Source organism: Podarcis erhardii (assembly GCF_964252035.2).
Source record: "Podarcis erhardii genome assembly, chromosome: 1".
Lineage (NCBI taxonomy): Eukaryota > Metazoa > Chordata > Lepidosauria > Squamata > Lacertidae > Podarcis > Podarcis erhardii.
In genome coordinates this window covers 132,171,603-132,196,022 of record NC_138497.1, presented here as the reverse complement: position 1 = coordinate 132,196,022, position 24,420 = coordinate 132,171,603, and the positions used below count along the sequence as shown (strand labels likewise).

The window sequence follows — 24,420 nt, the reverse complement described above, 5'->3', positions numbered from 1 at the left end:
TGTGGAGCAAGCAACCATAGAATCATAGAATCATAGATTTGGAAGAGACCACAAGGGCCATCGAGTCCAACCCCCTGCCAAGCAGGAAACACCATCAGAGCACTCCTGACATATGATTGTCAAGCCTCTGCTTAAAGACCTCCAAAGAAGGAGACTCCACCACACTCCTTGGCAGCAAATTCCACTGTCAAACAGCTCTTACTGTCAGGAAGTTCTTCCTAATGTTTAGGTGGAATCTTCTTTCTTGTAGTTTGGAACCATTGCTCCGTGTCCGCTTCTCTGGAGCAGCAGAAAACAACCTTTCTCCCTCCTCTATGTGACATCCTTTTATATATTTGAACATGGCTATCATATCACCCCTTAACCTCCTCTTCTCCAGCTCCCTTAGCCGTTCCTCATAAGGCATCGTTTCCAGGCCTTTGACCATTTTGGTTGCCCTCCTCTGGACACGTTCCAGTTTGTCAGTGTGCTTCTTGAACTGTGGTGCCCAGAACTGGACACAGTACTCCAGGTGAGGTCTGACCAGAGCAGAATTCAGTGGCACTATTACTTCCCTTGATCTAGATGCTATACTCCTATTGATGCAGCCCAGAATTGCATTGGCTTTTTTACTTTACTTTAGTCCTGGTCCTAATGCCCAGGAGCAGGAAATTTATCCCTAGATCCCTTCCCCTCCTGGATATAGAGGGTTAGCACAGGAACATCTGATTTTATTACCTGTTGGGGGACAGGGAGTGGGGGGCGGGGTGTGTGAGCTGCTTGATATCACTTTCCCCACAAAATATAACCAATGCAGTAAGAACGACACTGTCCAGTTGTCCATCTGTGCAAATATAGCATGAGACATTCTACCTGCTCGTGATCAAGCGCTGGCTGCGTTATCTCCCCCTGCTAAAAGGACCATGCCCAAAGGCAATCTCTGCAGAGAACCCCATCACTTCACCAGACTCACCCTTGCTGCATTGGAGTGAGTTCCAGGAAGGCAGGTTGAAAAAAAAATCAAAGAACGCTCCAGGTGAAATATCTTCCTCACCTTCCCACAGGCTCGTCCACCATCAGTTGCCCCATGGGAGGGATTCCTGGAGCCTGCTCTAGATGGTCTCTCTCTCACCCCACCAACTGCCTTGTGGGAAGGACCCAACCAAGCAAATGGGCCAATAACCCTACTCCATCTGGACTCTTCTACTCCATCACTCAAAAGCCCACCTGTCACCAACTGCCCTGTGGGAAAGGATGCTGCTGACTTTATGTGTTGATATTGTTTATTGTGGTTTTAAAGAATTTATTTCAATGCTAACTGTAAATTCGTCTTGGAAGGATTTGTAACCTTCATTATAAATAAATAAAAAAGATAGTAGAGCAAAGGTTATGTTTTTATAATCTGTATTTTGTTATGAGTTTGGTGTTTCAGATATTCTGCAACTATACAAGGATTATTGACACAAAAGCAGACCTCGTTTGTTGCCAAAAAACAAATCTTTGCCAAATGTGGCTATAAACAGAGGAGAAAGCAAACGCTGTATAAAACAAATACACTGGGCACCTCTATGCACACATTCCAGAAATTGTTAAGCAGACAAAAATTGCAGGCATAAAACATGTGGTGGACTCTAGAACTGAAGATTACTTTCTACCACCCAAGAATTGGAATTTGCCTATAAGGAAATCGATGCTGATCACATAGCAACACTGTTCTGGAGAGATTGGACCTTGCCAATCTATGCAGCAGTCACCAGTTAAGGCTGAAATGTGATGTGCATGGTACTGCCTTGAGGACAGTCTGAACTTCAACTGGTATTGAATGCTGCTGTTTGGTTGCTGATGAGAGGAAGATGAGTGGAGCATCTGTATCAGCTGCACTGGTCACCTGTGTATTTTCAGACCCGACTCAAAATGCTGTCTTAAATCTTTAAAGCCTTCGATGTGTTTGGGATTGAGTTATCCGAAGGAACTTTTGCCCACACAAACTAATGTAATGCTGCTAAAAGGCATTCCTAGCCATAGACCTCACCTACACTTCCACAGCCAACCCCCAAAGCTGGTCCTTTGGAGGAGTGCAGTCCAAGTCATGTCACTCCTCCTAGATCAGCCAGCTTCCCCACCTCTAGCCCCTCAGTCTTGTCTGGATTAAGCCTGGATTATCACTCCAAAGGCAATTCCACAGCCTTCCTAGGAGTTGCCAGTGGAAATGAGGTGAGCTTGGGTTCCTTTATCATGCAAAATTTGTTTCTCTCTACCTGCTTTCTCTGCCTTTTTGCTTAATTTCCAGATCAAAGAAGACTTTGAAAAATTCAGATTGTTCTAATCGTTATTGCCAGAAATAACTATGTGCGTATTGAAGTAAGTTAATTTAAATACATACACAGGAGGAATGGTTCCTCTTGCCTCCCTTCCCTGCATTACTTAGCGACGATGGGGGGGATATCCCTCCAGAACGAAGGGCAGAGGGACTTCTAGGATGGGGGAAACGCCCCAAACTGGGCTTTGATAAATCAGTGGCTGCAAATCTTATAGGCGCCTACCTGGGAGTCCCACTCAAATTAACAGGGCTCGCTTATGAGTAGACAATGTGTAGGATTCACAGTTAAGGAAATTCATGCAATGTTAAGTTTCCTTCTTCTCCTCAAACCAGCCTCCTTCCTCTTAGGGGAAGTGCGGAGCAGATGGGAAACCTACTTTCTATGAACTTCCTTAACTCCTTTTTTAATAATAATAATAATAATAATAATAATAATAATAATAATAATAATTAATAATACAAACTCTACTGTCATTAATGTAAGACAAATGATAGAAAATCGTGGATATACGAAACCAGTGTCCTTGTCACTTCCTGCCGTTATATAACCTGAGGCTGATACACAGAGTGTGCAGATACATTTTAAAATTATTATAGAAATTACAGGAGCAAAATAACTTGTTGACCCTATTAAAAAAAGAGATCATGTTCCAGAGAACAGTCAGCAAAATGCAGGTGAGTTGCTCACTGTTAAAAATGAAAAGAAGCAAAAAGAAATAACTGCAGTGAAAGGTTAAACCTGGTCTGTGATATATTTCCACAAAGAATATCAAATGATTTTATCCCATATCTATTTCTAATCCCAAGGATCGATGGCATAAATGTCAATCAATGTGTTCATAACAGAAACTGATCTATCTCAAAATAATATAGCAAATATCCATAGTTTTAAAGCCCCAATCCATCTTTAGACACGTGTAACAGATGACTTTGGATAAACATCAAAAGACAACTCTAGCCAGGCCAGATGAGCACTGTGGTACAGATGAGGCTGCACATTCAGCAGTAATATCTGTTTATCTGTTGGCTTAATGTGCAGAAGCCTGTTGTCATGTACAGAGCTTCCCTACTGAATCAGAGCATAACATGGAACATGGAACACTATTGGTCTAGGACTACTAAAAACCCTAAAGAAAGAAGAGTCAACAGTTATTAAAAGCTGGCTATTGTTCTACTTTCTTATTATTCAACTTGGATTGTTTACGTGCTGTTACACTTAATTCCAATGGCAATAAACCAAATTTTATCAAATAGTCTAAGTTGTCTGTTAGAAAGCATTTGGCAATGACTAATTTTTTTAATTTTTTTTAAAAATCTTTTTATATAATTTAGAGCATAGAAAACATGTAAACATCGAACTGCCTTATATAAGATTCACATACATTGTTTTATGCCCCACATTGTCCCAGACAGGAGAGGGTTAAACACTGCATGAGCATATCACATGACACAGACATCCAAATCACATGACAAATACGGTCACCACAGAACACAAAGCTAATGGGATAGTACACAGAGGGCTCAGATGCGTACAGTTACCTCACACACTAGGCACCAAACATGAAACTCTTAGACTAAGAAATATGCTTACTCTATTCCCCACCCTGTGCCTCCAAAAATCACCCCCAGAGCCAGAATGGTCCCTGCCACTGCACCTATAAGTCTGTTAGTGGCCATGCTCACTGTATAGAGGGAAAAGGGAACACTTTTTAAAAAGCAAGTCATCATGTACACAGAAGATGTCTGAAAAGAAGAATTTTAAATGGCACCCCAAAATGATAAAAAAATACTTTCTTTCATTTGATTTTTACAGCCATTTAGAATTACGGAATTATCAGAGATTATATTTGCCTGAATGTGATGCACGTCCCCTATTTAAAAGCTGCCTCTATTTTGTAACTGAGCAGTGCTTTGTAAGTAATAGGTGTGATCCGTACCCCCATGGGTGCAGCCACATGCGGGGGAATGGAAATGGCATAGGGCTCATTGGAGTTCCATATTCTCCTTACTCCCCCCCCACCCAAGCTGGCGTTCAGCTCCATATACTGCAACACACTGGTCATTAAAAGAAAAAAAGAAAACCATTCATGTTCTATATATATTAAGGCAGCCATCCCTTTCCTTAACACGGTCTGGCATGTAGGGTTACTTGCTCTGAGAACAAGTGGCCAGGATTCTGGGGAAGAGGGGGATAGACTGTAAATGGGAGGTGTGTGCATGGGTCTCCTGTTGTAACGAATGAACGGCTGATATGCATATCGCCAAAGGCCACTAAAGCTCTATGGCAATGCCCTCCATGGCTTGCGCCTTCCAGAGTTTATAAACATTTTCTCAGCCTACGCAATATAGTACCCATTTCCATTTTAAGAGGGGACACGATTTTTAAACCTTCACAAATAACGAAACTATTTTGTAACATCACAGGTATACTGCATACCGACCAATAAAGCACGAGAAATGCATTGTTTACATTTATGAGTCTTTTAGAAACACGGCTGAAAATTCCTTGCGCTCTCTTACTATGGGCCGAATTTGTCCTTTGATTCCAGGTGTATTCTTCACTGCACCTTACGTTTCGTTATGCAAGGCGAAGCATCTTGACCAATTTTATGGGAATACAGCATTCCAAGTAGCAATGTTACTGGAAGATGTACCAAACTTGTGCATCATATAAACTTCATGGCTACCACTTTCTCTAAAGGTTTCTATGTTGTCATTTTTCATTATAAGGCCTACTTATGATTGCAGGGAACAGCAAGGAAATGTTAGAAACAAATAAAAAGACCACTAGTTTATTTTTAACTTTTAATACATTTCCAAGTGGAAACAATGGAATTAATAGATGTTGCACATGTCTGAAGACGCTTAATTACCTATTTAGCTCATTCTTAAAGAGAAGGGAGGTCTCAGCTCTGCTTTCTACCTTCCTCTACTGTCTCCAGAATCCAGCACAAATGAAATCAAATTTCTTATCTTTCCTACAAGCTACCCAGAAAACATACTTCTTTAGCACACCAAGATTAGTGGCATGACTTTGGGCCTCTCTTTTCATTTTGGTCTATTACGTAACGCCCAAATATGTAATTGTTTGGGGACAAGAACTCTTGAAAAAGTAGGGCCAGGATTAAAGAACTGTATTACTAGTTTTTAAGGTCAGCAATGCTTTGAATTCTGTGTTGCATGCAATCATCTTTTAGTAGTGACCAAAGGTTCAAAAACCATTTATTATGTAGTGTAGGTCAAAACTTCCACTGACCATGCACAAGTCCTTAAGGATGTTATTTGAACACCACCCTATAATTTTTCTTGACCTTTATTCATCTTCAAGAGTCCCAACTATTATATTGAATGCAGTTTATTTCTTTTTTTGAATAAATTCCTTCTATCTTTATCACGCTTAGAAATGAAAGAAGGTATATTTCAATTTATCCATAGTGTTTACACATAACATTTTGTTTTTTAAATAAACCTATCATGACTTTTAAAAAACAAAAAATGCAATCATTATTCATAATTTGGTTTTTATCTCTGTGACTCATTACTTGTACTGATTATTTCATTCACAGAGATAGGAAGCCATTCCATGAAAGAATAAAACATTGTCTCTCATATGTTAAAGTTCAAATGGGTTGGGCTTGATGTGTTTGAACTACAATTTAGAACAAAAACCATGGGACCTCCATTCTAATGCCTAATTTTGTAGTTTTGGTTAGAGACAACTACAGAAACAACTAGAAGGGTAAAGATTTTTTGAATGTAAATTGTGTTTTAGATGGAAGCTCTATTCTTAGATGAATTTGGGAAATATGGATATCTGATTACAAAATGTTGGCAAATTATCCTGATTTCACAGTTAAATTTCTTACCATAGCCCACTGAAAATTTGCTTTTTCAGGAAATTAACTTTTATTATAATCCATTAGGGACCTTCTGGCTGATTATATATTTCAGAGTTAAGTGTATTTATCTATATCTGAAACTGACACTGATTTTAGATCCTGAAATACAGGAAAATGAAAAAGCAACTGATGGATGATAAGTTCTGACAGAAATGCAATTATGCACCAGGAATAGAAGTTAATCAATTATCTTAACATAACTTACTGGTTTATATAACATCTGATAATTAAAAATGCATAAATATATGGTATTATAATTGATAAGACAATTTATCTATAAGACAAATCTAAAAAAAAACCCCTACAAATTTGTTTTTTTCCTGATTTACATGGTTAAACATTTAACAGATACAGTACTTCTTTGAAGATCTTGTTTAGGTTTTGCTGAATGCTCACAATTTTAAAGATAGGGAGAGCAGAGAAAAATCTTATGCAATGAAAGAGTTTGATATTTTTGTCTGAATGTCGAATGCACTCTGATTTCAGAAGATAATTTTATATGTTCACCTATTCATAAGTCCCAAATACAGCTAAACAGGTTTAAGGTTCTCATAACAGAATCCATATCACCTTAACCTTAAGCATGGTTTCTGACCTACTTCTTTCAGAAAATATTTTTGTTTCACGAATGCTTTTAAATAAGTAACTGGTTGGCTATGAAGAAGTAAAATAATAAATTAGTGGCCTATGCTGGAATGCTGCAGAGTATAACTCAAAAGTAGATTATCTTTTCAGATCTAGGGCATTTTGATCCTTAGATAATGGACCATCACCGGGAATTTTTTCACTGGGATACAAGAAAAGTATGCAAGCAAGTATGGATATGCAAACAGAGTTTTGCTGCCCAGTTATGTATTAGCACACCTCACTGCCAAAGATAAAAGCTGCCTTTCAAACTGCTCTTCAGCATTGAGAACTGCTACGGTGAAATTGAGAATCAAAGTCCTGGCTTGTATGCACAATTCTTTGCCATGTACACAGCACATGTCTCTTCTTTGGACCCTGGTTTTAATTCTCTTCCTAATGCAACACAGCACACTTCCTCATATTGGTCCCATTCAATCTGACTGGCTCCTCCATTCTCTCCATCAGGTCTCGATTAACCTGAATCTAGGATCTTGATTCATTTTGTGTTCCAAGTTACAAATGCCCTTCTTTCTTACACATTCCCAAAGCATTTCCCAACCCATTTCTTTTATTATTATTATTTCTAAAAGGGTTTAGAAACAGGAAAGAAAGACTCACCTCATAGCAGGAATGGCTCACTGAAAGTCTGCCAACGGTATCCTAAGGAGGAATAAAACTGGAAGATGGCAACTGCCCCTCCCACTAGAGAACAGAATCCCTAGGGATTGCACATTCTATATTGTTGGACCATCCATTTAGGAAGGTGGTAAGAATGGACAAAGAGATAGCTTTAACTTATCCTTCTTCCTATGTTGTGGCTCACTATTGGGAGGCCCTTGAAAAAGATCAGTGTACAGATTTACAGTAAGCATGGGGTGCCAGCTCCCCAAATTGAATGAGGTACCAAGGCACTATTTCCAACTTTCTTCCTCTGGAAACTTTGCTTTAATATTTTACAAAACTTTTAAAAGTTTAATATGCTGAATTACCACTAGGATCCAATATTTATTTCTTTGGTTAAGAGAAAATGATAATGTTATTATTAAATGCATGCACTGTAAATTCTGCATGCGGTGGTGTATCTACCATACATTAATCAACTTCAAGTACTAATACAGATTTTCAAAATACTCACAACAACGAACCAACACAACCCAGGAAAAATATCCATACACTGAAAAACAGTATCTTCTCTATTCTGGACTATATTGTAAATAAAAAACGGTCTGCCAAATTCTAGAGGTTAAAATATGGGAAATGTAACAGGGTGCACTGAAAATGAGAAAATTTAAAACCACAAAAAATCAAGCTACGGCTGGTTCACTTTTTAGTACTGGGTTTTCGGGATGCTATGGTTAATAGATTCAAAGGGCTTTTAAAAAACCCCAAACTTTAAAGCCTGCTAAGCACGCAACAATAAAACAAAGATCTATTTCAGCATGAAAAAAAATTAAGAATAATTAACATTTGGAATATTTCTTGATGCTTTTGTTACTTTTCTTCAGCGATATAGTCTACAAAAAACTTTCAGGAAGTCATATGAAAGAAGGGACTCCATAGCATAACTGGGCAAAACATTTAAGGCGGCAGAGGGGTGGCCAACATGGTGCCAGCTCCCATTAGCCCCAGCCACTATGACCAATGGCAAGGGATAGTGGAAGCTGTTGTGAAACAGAACTGGGACTTTGTTTGCTACTCCTGCTAAGTCCCCACAGTACTAAACAGGACTTAATTCTCAATAGACATGCACAGGATTGTGTGGTAAATGGCATTTGATGTCCTCCATACCGAACTTAACTCTAATAGAGATTTGCATTTAGTAAAGGATTGAAGCGTTCTTCTCATGGTTATAACGTATCAAAAATAGAAATAACCAACAAACAAACCCCTTGTCATACTGGGATATAAGATTATCAATGGGTTTCAAATAGAATATATTACCTATATTATCTATGTCATTAAACAGAAAAGGCAACAGCTAAAATGTTTTCACGGTCGGTAATGATTTTCTGTGAGCACCTCTGGAACGCTACAAGTAAAAGCATAAATGCTTTTCACCTAGCATACCTAGCATAAATGCTATTTACCTAGAAACACACACACACACACACACCCCTGCATTGTGCATGGGCACTTTGCTCCAAATTTTCCTGCTCAAAAATGTAATTATATAAGAGTTGGGGGTGGGAAGAAAAACTGAAATTACACAAACCCTTTGGTCCATTTGGTTTCTCTGCTTCTTCTTTCCTTTTGGGGTCATGCATGCTACAATCTGTCCCTGCCCAGGTATAGTTACAAATGCAGGTGGCTTCATTGCTGCATACCTAAAAGAAAAATCGTGTCACTACATAATAAAAAATAATCATATGCTTGGTTCATCTGTTAAAGTTCCTAGGTAGAGTAAGTAGTCCTATTTAGGGGGAAATCCATTTATACTATCCATTTATATATCCATTTATATTTTTGTGGGACGTGGGTGGCACTGTGGGTTAAACCACAGAGCTTAGGACTTGCAGATCAGAAGGTCGGCGGTTCGAATCCCCACGACAGGGTGAGCTCCCGTTGCTCGGTCCCTGCTCCTGCCAACCTAGCAGTTCGAAAGCACATCAAAGTGCAAGTAGATAAATAGGTACGGCTCTGGCGTTTCTGTGCGCTGCTCTGGTTCTCCAGAAGCGGCTTAGTCATGCTGGCCACATGACCCGGAAGCTGTACGCTGGCTCCCTCGGCCAGTAAAGCGAGATGAGTGCCGCAACCCCAGAGTCGGCCACAACTGGACCTACTGGTCAGGGGTCCCCTTACCTTTACCATTTATACTTTAGAACTAGAAAAAAAAGATGCTCTCAGGTCTGCATGCTGCTCTACTGACCGCAGGAGAACTTGATCTGCATACACATTCCTTTAAGCATGTTCACTAATGTAAATAGAGTTTTGTGCAGAGGCTGGTTCAGTGTGTGCTTTGAAGCACTCACACTCACATGCTATTGCTGCATTTCAGCATAAACAGAAACTGAAACATTGGTCACTTGCTGTGAAGGCTCCTTTTGCTGGAGGCTACAGTGGGTTAGGGACGCGGGTGACGCTGTGGGTTAAACCACAGAGCCTAGGACTTGTCAATCAGAAGGTCAGTCGTTCGAATCCCCACGACGGGTGAGCTCCCGTTGCTCGGTCCCTGCTCCTGCCAACCTAGCAGTTCAAAAGCACGTCAAAGTGCAAGTAGATAAATAGGTACTGCTCCGGTGGGAAGGTAAACGGCGTTTCCGTGCGCTGCTCTGGTTCACCAGAAGCGGCTTAGTCATGCTGGCCACATGACCTGGAAGCTGTACTCTGGCTCCCTCGGCCAATAAAGCGAGATGAGCGCCGCCCCCCCCCCGTCCAGAACAAATAGTGACACATGATCAAACTCTGACAAACCAGCCAGCTCCTCCCTACTTCCAGTCTCATGAGCAAGCAAGAGAGAGCATTAGGGGAGGCAAAGAAACAAAGGCACACATGACACAAACCTGTCACGTCAAAATGAGCAGAAAACGACTGTACAGACTTCTACATAAATGTGTTTCAGAAGCCCAAAGGAAATGGGTGAGGCTGGATGCCTCCTGCACATCCAGCTGAAGGAGCCTTTACAGAAAGTGACCCGTGTTCCATTCCCTGGGTGGGACGCAGGAGACATCCAGACTACCGTGGGACTTCCCTTCCTTTGGTTGGAGGATGCATGGCGGCTAACAGATTGAGGTTGAATCCTGACAAGACAGAAGTACTGTTTTGGGGGGACAGGGGGCGGGCGGGTGTGGGGGATTCCCTGCTCCTGAATGGGGTAACTGTGCCCCTGAAGGACCAGGTGCGCAGCCTGGGAGTCATTTTGGACTCACAGCTGTCCATGGAGGTGCAGGTCAATTCTGTGTTCGGGGCGGCTGTCTACCAGCTCCACCTGGTATGCAGGCTAAGACCCTACCTGCCCGTGGACTGTCTCGCCAGAATGGTGCATGCCCTAGTTATCTCCCACTTGGACTACTGCAACGCGCTCTACATGAGGCTACCTTTGAAGGTGACCCGGAAACTGCAATTAATCCAGAATGCGGCAGCTATACTGGTGACTGGGAGTGGCCACCGGGACCACATAACACCGGTCCTGAGAGATCTGCAATGGCTCCCAGTACGTTTCCAAGCACAATTCAAAGTGTTGGTGCTGACCTTTAAAGCCCTAAATGGCCTTGGTCCTGTATACCTGAAGGAGCGTCTTCACCCAATCGTTTTGCCCGGACACTGAGATCCAGCACCGAGGGCCTTCTGGCCACTCCCTCATTGCAAGAAGTGAGGTTACAGGGAACCAGACAGAGGGCCTTCTCAGTAGTGGCGCCCACCCTGTGGAACACCCTCCCTTCAGATGTGAAGCAAATAAGCAGCTATCCTATCTTTAAAAGACATCTGAAGGCAGCCCTGTTCAGGGAAGTCTTTAATATTTAATGCTGTACTGTTTTTAACACTTGATTGGGAACCGCCCAGAGTGGCTGGGGAAACTCAGCCAGATGGGCGGGGTATGTATAAATAAATAAATAAATAAATAAATAAATAATAATAATAATATTACTCTTAAGTAAAGCTTCACCATTTGCCTAGAGGGGGTCAGAAGGGGATCAGAAGTTTGCCAACCCCAGGGATCTTTGCAATCTCCCATGTGCTTAACCTCTGGAACACTCTACTGGGTATAGGATTTCCTCTGTTAGAGAACAGTCTGTTGTAGTCACCTGAAAGGTGGTTTTCATGGACATATGCCCATGAAATGGGCTATGCTGCCACCTCATGCCCAAAGGCAGGAAATGCAGCAGAGTTGAGGACAGAGAACGAAGACTGAACAACATGGGGACAGACACCTTTCAGGTGAATACAATGGACCATTTTCTATGGTGTCTGTCGATCAGATGGAATATACTCAAGCAGTTCCAAGATAAGCATAGGGGAAGAAAAGCAGGTGCGGCTCTGTGGAACCACCTGCTGCAACACACATCTCCTAAAAGAAGCACCAGGAGATGAAGACAAGTCAAGCTTGTAATGAGTTTGGGGTTTAGAGAAGCAACAAAAAAGAAACAAAGGCGCTTGGAGAAGATCAAGTTGCATCTCAGCAAACGTCCAAAACAGAAGCATTAGATGCAAAGGAATCCACAGTGAAAGCAGAGTGGCCTGAGACTGCTGTGATATTAGACTGCACCAGCAGTTTAAGTGAGTCACAGACCAATGCAAAGTAGGCCCACAGTCAACTGGCCAGAGTGGAGAATGAAAACTTATTTCTTCATGGATAGAAAGATGCAAACACCCCCTCTGACTGCTGGAAGTCCTTTGTACAATTCAAGCCAGGGGTGTAGGAAGGGGGGTGCGGAGGGTGCAGCCCGCCCTGGGTATCATCCCTAATGGGGTGACAAAATGGCACACCATGAGGGGCAGCACTACAGCGTACCTGAGCCATGCGTCTCTCCTGGGAGTGACGCAGTGCCTCGGGACCCGCACTACCCGAAACGGCAGCGTGGGGCTTGTGTCTGCCAGGAAGACTCAGTGGGCAGCTCGCAGCGGTGCCCCCCTGGGCGGATTGCCTTCCCCCGCTGCTGCGGGTGCTGGAGCAGCTAGATACACCCCCGATTCAAGCATTTCTCAAGTGCCTATCAAACATCCAATGCCAAACTTTCTCAAGAGGGTGGACTGGATTGGAACGAAAGGATGGTAGCACGGTGTCCTGAAAGCTGTAATGTACCTGCTGAATGGACACAGAAGAAGCTAAAATCATCTTTGAGGCACACAAGGCAATGAAAGCCTTTCAGGTACTTTGACTGATCTGTTTTGTGGAAGAATGCAGGATGCCATGAAGGTATCAATAGCCTGAGTTTCAGGCACTGCTGTCCAAACACCATTCTTCTACATTCACCCACTTCAGATCCAGATACCACATGGGACGCTGGATCAGCAAATCCAAGCAAAGAGGAAGCGGTCATGACGGCTCCATTGAGAGCCTGAGTAGGTCTAAAAACCAGGGCCAACATGGAGACTCTTGGCCAAGGACTAGCATTCACCACTCTCATCTGGAAATGAGAGAAGACCTGGAGAAGTTGAGTGTTGGAAGGAGTTGCAAACAGATCCAGTTGAAGCAGTCCAAAATGCCTTTCAAGGACTGGCTGGATGAGGAAGAGTGGTGAGAGCCATCCATTTTAAAAGAGGATTAGACAAATTCATAGATGATGCGTCAATCATTGTCTATTAGCCATCATGACTATGTTCTACCTCCAGTATCAAAGGCTATTTGCTTCTGAATACCGTACGCTGGGGAATGTGAGTGAGAGAGCGCTATTGTGCTCATTTGCAGACTGAAAGCTTCCTGTAGGCAGCGGGTTAGTTACTGACAAGAGACCGCTGAATGAGAAAGGCCTAATCCAGAAGCACTCATTTCTTAAATGAAATTAAAATTGTGGTCTTTATTTTCCAGATCTCCAGCAAGTTGTTCTGCTCTAGGCACAACTGGGAAAAACAACCCACCTGCTGGAATATCAGCCAGCATTTATGAAGGTAAACAGAACTACGTACTGAGAAGAAAGAGTAATATCTCTTTCTCAGTGTCCAGTGTGAAGACACATACAGGTTAATGGTGGGAAACACTACAAAATGGTTTTTTTAATTGAACTAGGAAAATGGACTAATCTTAGCTGGACTAGGAAAGTGGGCAAAACTTAGTTGGGACTTACCCCATGTCCAGAACAAACTTTTCCATTAGCACCAATAGGGCAGCTGCTTATATTCAGAGACTGGATAGACAGACACCTTCTGTCCATACACATCATCTGAGGACCACATGGAGCTCCATCTTCAACATATCCTAAATCTGTATCATCATCTAGAAGTACGTGGGCACAACTGGAAGAGGAAGTTTTTTTTATGCTCTTAGCATGACTGAAAAGTTTATAAAGTAAGCAAATGTAACTAGCTCACGGATCTCAAAATATTCAGAAGCAAGTACTATATTGACTACACTGAAGTCAATAGTAAAACTTTGAATTATTTCAATGGGGCAGCAAGAACAAAAGCAGGTAAGTTTTAGAAACATTGATATAAAAAATTGGTGTCTAGAAGGCAATGATACCAATACTTAAAAGAGAATGTTTGGGGCATGTACTACAGAAATGTAAACTAAACTTAAGTTTTACGAAACAAAATTTTGGTTTTAGTTCTTGAGAAGTTAACTTCCAAAATATACCTTAATTATTCAACTGAAAGTGCTAAAAATGCATTAATACACCTTGTATATGACACTACTCACCTGCAATTCACTACTACACCTTGGTGGAAAAAAGAAGTTGGGATAATTTCTCCCTGAAGGTGACCAATTCGTGGAACACCATCAAGATTTGCACAAAGCAATAACCCACAGAACACATCACTGTAAAATAAAATAAAAACATACTACATTAACGACCTATTTTGTAAAATGGAAATTGTTCCCAAGTGCAGCTGAATCCTGCTGAAGCTGAGATTGCAATCAGGACTGATCAGCCAATGGTCAGTGGGACAGGCTACACTTTAGAATTCTTGGTCAGGAACTCGAGTACAACGGATCCCTGCCAAAAGCAAGGGGGAAATCGGCTGATGGGCACTGACTGTAATCCCCACTGATATAGGCTGAAGGAATCTTCCTTTGCAGTAACCCCTTGAGCCTAAGCCAAGGTGCAAAGAAATGAAAAAATATTTCATTTGAAGCTGGGTCACCTGATGTTATGGTGTGGTTGGACCACTGACAGGTGGGTTACCCTGCCTACCTGACAAAATGGCCTGAAGATGGTGGGTTAGCTGAGGACCCGACTCACCAGCCAGATCCTATTCTCCACTCTTTATGGAATATGCATCTATTCAGATTATATAATGTAAAAGAATTTTAAAAGGAGATCACAGCATAGTAGAGAGTGGTGACACAGAGCACTACAAATCAGCAGGTCAAAGTGTTTCTAAGCAATGAAAGTAACTAAAAGACAATATGAGCTCTGCATAAGATGGAGAAATGGGCTATGAAATTCAGAACCCTGCTGAGCACAACAGTGTCTTGTATCCTAAATGTGTTTAAATTCTCTACTGAAACTTTTATTGCATATTTATGGAACTTATATCTCAACCTTCCTCCCAAAGGAACTCAGGCTGGTTTCTTATTTCAGAAACACAAAACAGTAATTGGAATTTCTAACCACGACGTTTATATTCATTCTAAAAGGTTAAACTTACTGCTTGTTACATGGAATCCATTTCTCTCCATCCTTTCCACAGTTTCCCTTTTTCGTGCCTTCTGTGTTTAGCTTCTCGTAACAGTGTTTATGAGATCCTGAAGCCTCTATGGAAGAAAAAGTGACAGTAATTTCTACTAACATACCCAGGCAAGCAAAATGCTCTCCCGTTAAAAAGTAGCCAAGAGAATAGGAACTGCTGAGGGTGCTAGCGTTACTTTTTAAAGGTGAATGTCCTAAATGCTTTGCATGTTACAAATGTAATGTGTTTGTAAAAATACATGCACCAGGAACTTGGTGGTTATTTTTTTACCACTACACAGTGGAAAGCATGTGATGCATAGTGACGGTACATTGAAAGTTTATTAAATTACATTGTGAAAAATGAGTAAGAAGAAAGATCCTAAGGTTAAGTTAAGAAAGTTACAGAAATAAAATTTCCCCTCTTCCTCAGGCAGAGGAAGGTCAAGGGAGCTTCCTGAAAAATGTAGAATGGGACACAGGGCTGCTGCAGAAAAGGAGAATTACACAAAATTGGGTTTAGAGCCTAAGATTAAGGAAATTTATGAAAGGAAAGTTTTTCCTACTGTCTTCTCCTGCTAACAGCCCAGGTACTGCACCCAACATTATTCAGGTGGGTCTCTCGGCTCCAAACAGAGTGGCTTTTGAGAGGACTCCAGAGAAAGGAGTAGGCAGCAGACTTTCCTCTATTTAAGTTTTCTTAGGACAGGAAAGGCCTGTCTCATATATATATATATATAGAATGTGGCCATAAGTACTATGATGGCTCTAGAATGCAGATGGAGACAGGCCTTTCCTGTCCCTAAGAAAGCTTAAATAGAAGAAAGGAAGGACAGATCCTGAAGCTGAGGCTCCAATACTTTGGCCACCTCATGAGAAGAGAAGACTCCCTGGAAAAGACTCTGATGTTGGGAAAGATGCAGGGCACAAGGAGAAGGGGACGACAGAGGACGAGATGGTGGGACAGTGTTCTCGAAGCTACCAGCATGAGTTTGACCAAACTGCAGGAGGCAGTGGTGCTCGCTTCGGCAGCACATATACCAAACTGCAGGAGGCAGTGGAAGACAGGAGTGCCTGACGTGCTCTGGTCCATGGGGTCACGAAGAGTTGGACACGACTAAACGACTAAACAACAAGAAGTGTGTGTGTGTACGCGTGCATGCGTGTGTATGCATGTGTATTAAAAACTACAAAAATGACTTTTCTGAACATTACCTTTTATTACTGAAAAGTACAATTTTAATTGAAAAATTATACCAAAGGGAAAAGCAAGCCGCACAAACAAGAAAGAAATGCATCTGAATACAGCATACTTAAATCAACCTACTCGTTCCCCAGATGTATTTGCACTGATTATCTCTCGTCTTGCATTCTCCATTGTAGCAACGACCCTAAATAGAAACAAACCGCAATTAATATAAATTTTGTCTTTCAGACAGGGACAAGAAAAAGCTGACCTATTTTATCAGCAACAGACATACTTTTTCTTTTTCAACACTGCTTTGTTACTAAAGGGAATGCTTGGAGCAGTTTCCTGAGTCAGTCTCTTTAGGAAATGTAAATTAATACTGCTCCGTATTGCATGTAGGAGATTCCTGCATTGCAGTGGGCTAGAATCATAGAATCATAGAGTTGGAAGAGACCACAAGGGCCATCGAGTCCAACCCCCTGTCAAGCAGGAAACACCATCAGAGCACTCCTGACATATGGTTGTCAAGCCTCTGCTTAAAGACCTCCAAAGAAGGAGACTCCGCCACACTCCTTGGCAGCAAATTCCACTGTCAAACAGCTCTTACTGTCAGGAAGTTCTTCCTAATGTTTAGGTGGAATCTTCTTTCTTGTAGTTTGGATCCATTGCTCCGTGTCCGCTTCTCCGGAGCAGCAGAAAACAACCTTTCTCCCTCCTCTATGTGACATCCTTTTATATATTTGAACATGGCTATCATATCACCCCTTAACCTCCTCTTCTCCAGCTCCCTTAGCCGTTCCTCATAAGGCATCGTTTCCAGGCCTTTGACCATTTTGGTTGCCCTCCTCTGGACACGTTCCAGTTTGTCAGTGTCCTTCTTGAACTGTGGTGCCCAGAACTGGACACAGTACTCCAGGTGAGGTCTGACCAGAGCAGAATACAGTGGCACTATTACTTCCCTTGATCTAGATGCTATACTCCTATTGATGCAGCCCAGAATTGCATTGGCTTTTTTAGCTGCCGCGTCACACTGTTGGCTCATGTCAAGGCTGAGATGGGATGCCTCCCAGAGTCCCTTCCAAATCCTACAATTTGATGGTTCCCAGTAAGAGAGCCGCTTCTTCATAGTAAGGTGTAAAGGGACCCATTAGGTCCAGTCGTGATCGACTCTGGGGTTGCGGCGCTCATCTCACTTTATTGGCCGAGGGAGGCGACGTACAGCTTCTGGGTCATGTGGCCAGCATGACTAAGCCGCTTCTGGCAAACCAGAGCAGCGCATGGAAACGCCGTTTACCTTCCCACTGGAGCGGTACCTATTTATCTACTTGCACTTTTGACGTGCTTTCGAACTGCTAGGTTGGCAGGAGCAGGGACTGAGCAACGGGAGCTCACCCCATTGCGGGGATTTGAACCACCGACCTTCTGATCGGCAAGTCCTAGGCTCTGTGGTTTAACGCACAGCGCCACCCGCGTCCTGTTTCTTCAGAGTAGAGGACTATAAAATCTTAACATGCGAAAAACTGGATTGTTTCCCCATTGACAGATGCTGCACAGGTACCAGTATCCAACAACCTCAGAATGGTCATGTTGCTATTGTCTAACATTTATAAGTTATGAGGGATTCGAAGGGCAGGGAGAGAATGTTGCGAGAGAGGTCATTCCAGACGTAATGGAGCATACCTAGAAGACGCTGAGTGCAGGTTAGAATCTGATTCCTTAAATGCTGAGGGTGGGTTACCGTATTTTTCGCTCTATAGGACGCACCCGACCATAGGACGTACCTTGTTTTAGAGGGGGAGAACAAGAAAAAAAATTCTCCCCCTCTCTGCGCAGCGCCCCTTAAGCGAAGCGGCAGGAGAAACGGAGCCCCATTCCATTTCTCCTCCTGCTTAGCTAAAGGGGTGCTGCGCCTTAGATGAAGGGGCACCTACCCTTCAGCAAAAGGAACCCGAAGCCTCCGGAGCGCGGCAGGAGCGCTCCCACTGCGCTTCGGAGGCTTCGCGTTGAAGCCAAGGAGCCTGCATTCGCTCCATAAGATGCACACACATTTCCCCTTCGTTTTTGGAGGGGAAAATGTGTGTCTTATAGAGTGAAAAATACAGTATATATGCAGGCTGAGCACTGGATACTACTATTGCAGGGGTGGCCAAACTGTTTCAACCCAAGAGCCACGTGCTCAGGATTGTGCAAGTCTTTAAGGACCATAGGTCAGCTGTGGCCATTGCAAAACTGGTCAACACACACTGCCTTGTACACTCATACCAGAAGACACACACATTCAGGAACATACGCACAGGCAGGGGGGCAGACACACACAGAGAGAGATTGGCAATGCATACACTCAAGGCAGTCTGCCCCCTACCGTTCTGCTTTCTATCCCAGAGAAAAGCCCTCCCACACACGTTGCAAAGCAGCCTCTTCTCCCTCTGGTTTGGAGCCTGGCACAATGGTGCTGGAGATCAGGAAACAGAGAGGAGTGCTCCTTCCTGTTTTCTGAGCCATAAAACCTTGCAGTGGCACCACAACTGAGGGAGACGGTTAGTGGAGGACTTCACAAGGTGGCAAAGGTGCAAGGTGGCGGAGGTGGCTGAGTTTTAGAAGGCCCTTCATAATAGCTCTACAGCAGAGTCATCACAACACCACAACAGCAACACCCAATTATTTTAAATTGCCCAATTGTTAGGGGTATTGAGGGGCCAAAATAATTTTTAGGGAGTCAGCTCCAACTCACAACTTAGCCATCGGGGCAACCATTAAGTTAATGAACAGCATGAATTTTACATGCACTCTTTATCTAAAGACTTTGTAGTTTGAGTTTTCTTCTTTAAGAATGAAAATAATAATAATTTATTTATATACCACCCATCTGACTGGGTTGCCCCTGCCACTCTGGCTGGCTTGCAATAAATTAAAACATCTAAAACAGCAAAACAGCAAACATTAAAAACTTACCTTTTTTTAAAAAAAAAAAAACATGAAGTGGCTAGAAGCCTCACAACAATTGAGACAACATAAAAACAATGAATGAAGCAAACAGCAAATAAAAAGACCAAGAGATAAAAAATATAGCCTGGCAAAAAATAAATATTCTGTACTATATATATTAAAGACTTACTTACCTGATTTGCATCACAAGCAAATCCATCTTGCTTATGAAGATTTGGTGGGCACTGAAGGATGAAAGGGATCATCTCATTATAAAGGTTTGAATTATAGGACAACACATTTGGTATATAGGCAGACAAAAGAATACCAAGAAAGAGCAATTAAACAAAATGTTATGAATACTGAGGTTGGCTGCAACATTTGGTTGCTTAATTGGTTAGATTAAATGGATTGAAAAGACACCCATGATTAACTGGGCAGCAGATTTTTAAAATGCTTAATTATCTTTAGCATGAGTACAAACTATAAAACTGCACATATCATTTTTGGAGCATCTGCCCTCTCTTTCGCACAAAAATGAATGCCTCTTTTAAAATAATACCTGTTACATCAGAGAAAAATGGGGGTAAGCATGTCTGTGCATCTTTAATTGATTCTCTTACAATTAATTGCCCTGGCATTTCTTTACTTGATAATCCACTGCGCGCATGCACACACACACACATGAGCAAAGATGTACAAAGATGCCTGAGTTTCCTTTTAGGAAAACACAATTCAGGCTAGGTTTTAGGAATGCACAATAATAAATTAGATAATAATAAATTAATCTTCTCCACATCTCCCTCTCACTGAAAGAATCTTACAGTCCCCATGAAAGTAATAATAATAATGATTTCACTGTTTTACAAGGTAGTGTGGAACGCATCTAACTTAATTACCTGGCCAGAGTCCCCAGGACAGATCTCTGTAATATCACACTCATTCACTGGAGAGCGACATACGAAGCCTCGGGGAAAGAACTGGAAGTCAGAAGATTTTTGTATTGATAACTAAGATGGCTTAAATAAAAATCACTCCAAGCATGCATAGCTTTTCTTTAATGAGTAGGAATAATGATTAAATAGAGGAATGCATTTTTTACCCCACTGGTGAGAAGGCAATTTGATTCAGGGTGGGGTGGGAGAGAGGTGTTGATTTTGACTGGAAAAGTGACAAGAAAGGAAGAGATTAAGCAGCCCCTCTCGGCATCCCTCCTCTGCTCTCAGTGATAGCCTCCGTGGCTGTTTCTGTGTAAAGAAGTCAGGGGCAGTTTAGCAGCCAGCAACAGTTAGACTTAGCTCATTGCAGCCGCTGGGAGTTCATGACCCGGAGCTCGTGAACAGGGGTGTTTGCGAGGGCATTTAGCAGAGAGTTTTGGGGGGCGGGCGGAGTACAGTGGTGCCTCGCAAGACGAAAAGAATCCGTTCTGTGAGTCTCTTTGTCTAGCGGTTTTTTCGTCTTGCGAAGCAAGCCCATTGACGGCTTAGCGGATTAGCGCTATTAGCGGCTTTTAGCGGCTTATCGGATAAGCAGATAAGCAGATAAGCGGCTTAGCGGCTTAGAAAAAGGGGGGGGAAGGAAAAAAAAACCCCGCAGGAACTCACAAGACATTTTCATCTTGCAAAGCAAGCCCATAGGAAATTCGTTTTGCGAAGCACCTCCAAAACGGAAAACTCTTTCGTCTAGCGAGTTTTCCGTCTTGCGAGGCATTCGTCTTGCGGGGCACCTCTGTACTGTCTCATGGTGTGCACAAGACCAAAAGACATGGAGGCTGAGAGAAGATGCTGCAGTGACCTGCAACACTGGTTTGTCTTCCTGCTGGAGAACGTGCAAAAGTACACTTGTAGCAAGTGCAAACCGGCTGTCTTGATGGAAGAGAAGGTACAGCAGCTTGAGGGCTGCTTAGCCACACTTCAAGCCCCTGGACAAGATGCAGAGTTTCTCAATAGAGCTGAGTGGACTGTGCTGGAACAGCAACACAGGAGGGGTGTCCCTAGGAGAAAGATTGCCCATTGCAAGACACACACAGAGGGCCGATTGCAAGAGGCATTCCCTGTGAATCACAGAAATAGGACTGTCAGGAAGCAGTGCTGTGTCATTGGAGCTGCAAAAATTGATTCTATGCTCTCATCTCAGACACCGATCCTGGGCCTGAGTAGCTGTGACAGGTACAGTGCCCAGAGTGATTCCTACCATCCCCCAGAGGAGGAAGAGACAGGGGGTGGACTTGGAGGAGTCATTTTTCATTCTGCCTTCTCTCTGTCACCCAATAGCATTTCTTCGCCTTCTCCATGCAGAGTACCTACCACTTGTTCTTCCTCTAATAAACCTTTATTAGTATTTTTAACCTCTCTTGCAAGCCTGAGCTCATCCTGAGCTTTGGCCCACCTGACAGCCTGCATCTGTTGACTATTTGTGTATACTCCTCCTTTGTGATTTCCCCTGTCTTCCATTTCTAATAATGCCCTTCTTAAATCTCAGCTCCTATCTCTAAGCTCCTTATGCAGCCACACTGGTTTCTTTAGATGCCTCCCACTTTTCTTTCTTGTTGGAACTGTCTGCATTTGGGGCTTCAAAATTCCACCTTTAAGAAACTCCCATCCATCTTGGACTCCCTTCTCTTTGAGTATTTCTGACCATGGAATCTCACTTTTAAGCTTTTTGAATTTGGCCTTCTTAAAGTCCAGAGTGCACATCTGACTACACTCAGCTTTCCCTCCCCTCTGTATCATGAAACCAGGAGAAGAGCAATTAATGTTTTTTTGTGTTACTAATAACAAAGAACAGGAAAGCAGAATAAGAGCATTTGTAGTATTCTATCAGAGTGTATACTTCTATACAACAGAGGTGTCCAACGTAAAGAGCTTTGAGAGAACATTGTAAACATACTTCATCAGATGGTGCACTATCATTGCTTATGATATGTAGTTATCAATTCACTGTATATGATGTTTTATCATGGTATCAGCTACTGAGCCCCATTAAAAGTCTCTTAAATTAGCTTCAGCCATTTGCAGCACATAGAGAGGGCGGTTTAGCCCATATTTCTAGCAAAGGTAAAAAAGTTTTAAAAAAACAAACTCACAAGACAGGAGGTTTCATTACAACATGGACCATTACTGCAATGAGCTCCATTAGAAAGTGAGCATTTCTTACAGCACAGATCTGCTTTGCAATCCTGCGGAAAACACATTCTGATCAATCAATACTAAAAATCAAAGTTAACTACCGCGAACAATCATACAAACAATTCAATCATGTATTGACTAAAATGATAAATTGACAGTGTTCATATATGGTTGCACCATAAAACTATGCCGCGATCCAGTGCAAGGAATATTATATACTAAAGTAAGAAGAAGAAAGTAAGTATAATAATTAACTTTAACGCATACGTTTTATTTAGGATTCTGGATTCAAATGGTCCAATTAAGGTGAACAACTCAAGGCTTTAAACAATATGGAGCTTAAAAATTCTTTTATGAATTTCTCACTAAAAGAATGAGTTCCTTTTTATAAGGGTCCACTGACTCAATTATTTTGCTACAGTAGTTAAAATATACACCATGAGCCTCATGGTTAAGCAAGCATTATCTGAGCTTTCATTTTAAGGGACACTTCATCTTATGGATGGGAAGGATAAAGTAACTGGGTATATGTGTATAAAAAATGGTACCGTTTGGAAACCACAATCACAATCTTCTCCTGGTTCCACATACCCATTTCCACATTCAGTGGTGTCAAACAACTGAAAAACACAAATACACAAAGCACTATTATTTAAAAGATCACAACTGTTTATCATTAAATGATCCAGGTGCATACTGAATTATTCTGTGAACTGCCCTGAGACCTCAGGGTATAGGGCAGTATCTAAATTCAATCAATCAATATAATATTATATATTTTTGCACCTGCATGACTGCACACACCCACAAATGTCTTCAAATTAAATAAGGGGCCAGTGGAGGGCGATCTCCTTAACCCTTTCCTAACCATGTAAACTTGCTCCCATCCCTAAGCCACTTTTCTCCCCAAGGGATAATTTATGCTGGGATCCAGCTCCACCCTAAATCAAGGTACCTTTGTTGGCTTGTTGAAAAGACAGGAACCTCCCCCTCGAAGCAAAAAATCTTTGTATTCTGCAATGCTGCACCTTGAGAATTTTCTGGGGTGGTAGACACTGAAAGGCCAAAAAAGAAAAAGAAAAAAAGAATGAGAAAAATGCTTCACAGTAAATAATTTACTGGACAAACACTAGATAAACCACATTCTTTGCTTGCTTTCTGACTGTTGTGTGTTTAGGGAGAAACAAACCACAATCTCAGTTGGGATGACATGGTGCTCCCAGGTTTTTAGTCTGCTGCTCATGCTAGGATATCAGCAAAGTAGGAATATTGAGCAGGATGCATTAGTTTGCTGTTCACTGATGTTAAGTCATGGTTAATAATAATAATAATAATAATAATAAATTTTATTTATACCCCGCCCTCCCCAGCCAAGGCCGGGCTCAGGGCGGCTAACAAGTAATAATAAAAACAAATTGAATGAATACAACTTAAAAACAAAATTAAAATACAACATTAAAATATTGAAACTGAAATATACTCAGAGTCGCAAAGTGATTTCATGCTCTTTATTCAGCTCACAGTGGTGAGGAGGAATGAATGAAAGTCCCCTCAAAGTATCTGCTTTATATACATTATTTACACAATGGGCTGCACATGATTGGCTAATTCTGGAATTCTACTGTAAGCCAATCAGGTTGTGGATTCACTTATATCTGGAGCATGATTGGGTGGTTCCTGCCAACCAATCATACTACTGCATTGTTCTAGGACCAATCAGACTGCTGCAATTTGGATCCTATTGTTCTAGGACCAATCAGACTGCTGCAGTTTGGATCCTATTCAACTCAGTACATAACAGAAACATTAAAATATTAAAATGCAGCCTCATCACAGGAGAAGGAAAGCAAAAAAGAAAGAGAGGGAGGGAATCAAATTGGCTCCAAGCCAAAGGCCAGGCGGAACAACTCTGTCTTACAGGCCCTGCGGAAAGAAATCAGATCCTGCAGGGCCCTGGTCTCATGAGGCAGAGCGTTCCACCAGGCCGGAGCCAGAGTTGAAAAGGCCCTGGGCTTTGGTTGAAGCTAATCTAACTTCCTTAGGGCCCGGGACCACTAGGGTGTTGCTATTTATGGACCTTGAGGCT

At 42.1% G+C, this 24,420-nt stretch overlaps 1 protein-coding gene across 1 annotated transcript in view; it reads right to left on the bottom strand.

Moving 5' to 3' along the window:
- Positions 1-24,420, bottom strand: part of ADAM23 (ADAM metallopeptidase domain 23) — a gene marked incomplete at its 5' end in the record, with an annotated part of 64,590 nt that overhangs the window by 9,704 nt on the left and 30,466 nt on the right. The window contains 10 exons of the mRNA XM_081856391.1: positions 9,038-9,149; positions 13,548-13,716; positions 14,120-14,239; positions 15,073-15,178; positions 16,420-16,483; positions 19,401-19,451; positions 20,106-20,186; positions 22,292-22,384; positions 22,883-22,954; positions 23,290-23,389. Of these exons, the coding sequence (XP_081712517.1) occupies positions 9,038-9,149; positions 13,548-13,716; positions 14,120-14,239; positions 15,073-15,178; positions 16,420-16,483; positions 19,401-19,451; positions 20,106-20,186; positions 22,292-22,384; positions 22,883-22,954; positions 23,290-23,389 (968 nt within the window). The remainder of the gene's footprint in view (positions 1-9,037; positions 9,150-13,547; positions 13,717-14,119; positions 14,240-15,072; positions 15,179-16,419; positions 16,484-19,400; positions 19,452-20,105; positions 20,187-22,291; positions 22,385-22,882; positions 22,955-23,289; positions 23,390-24,420) is intronic.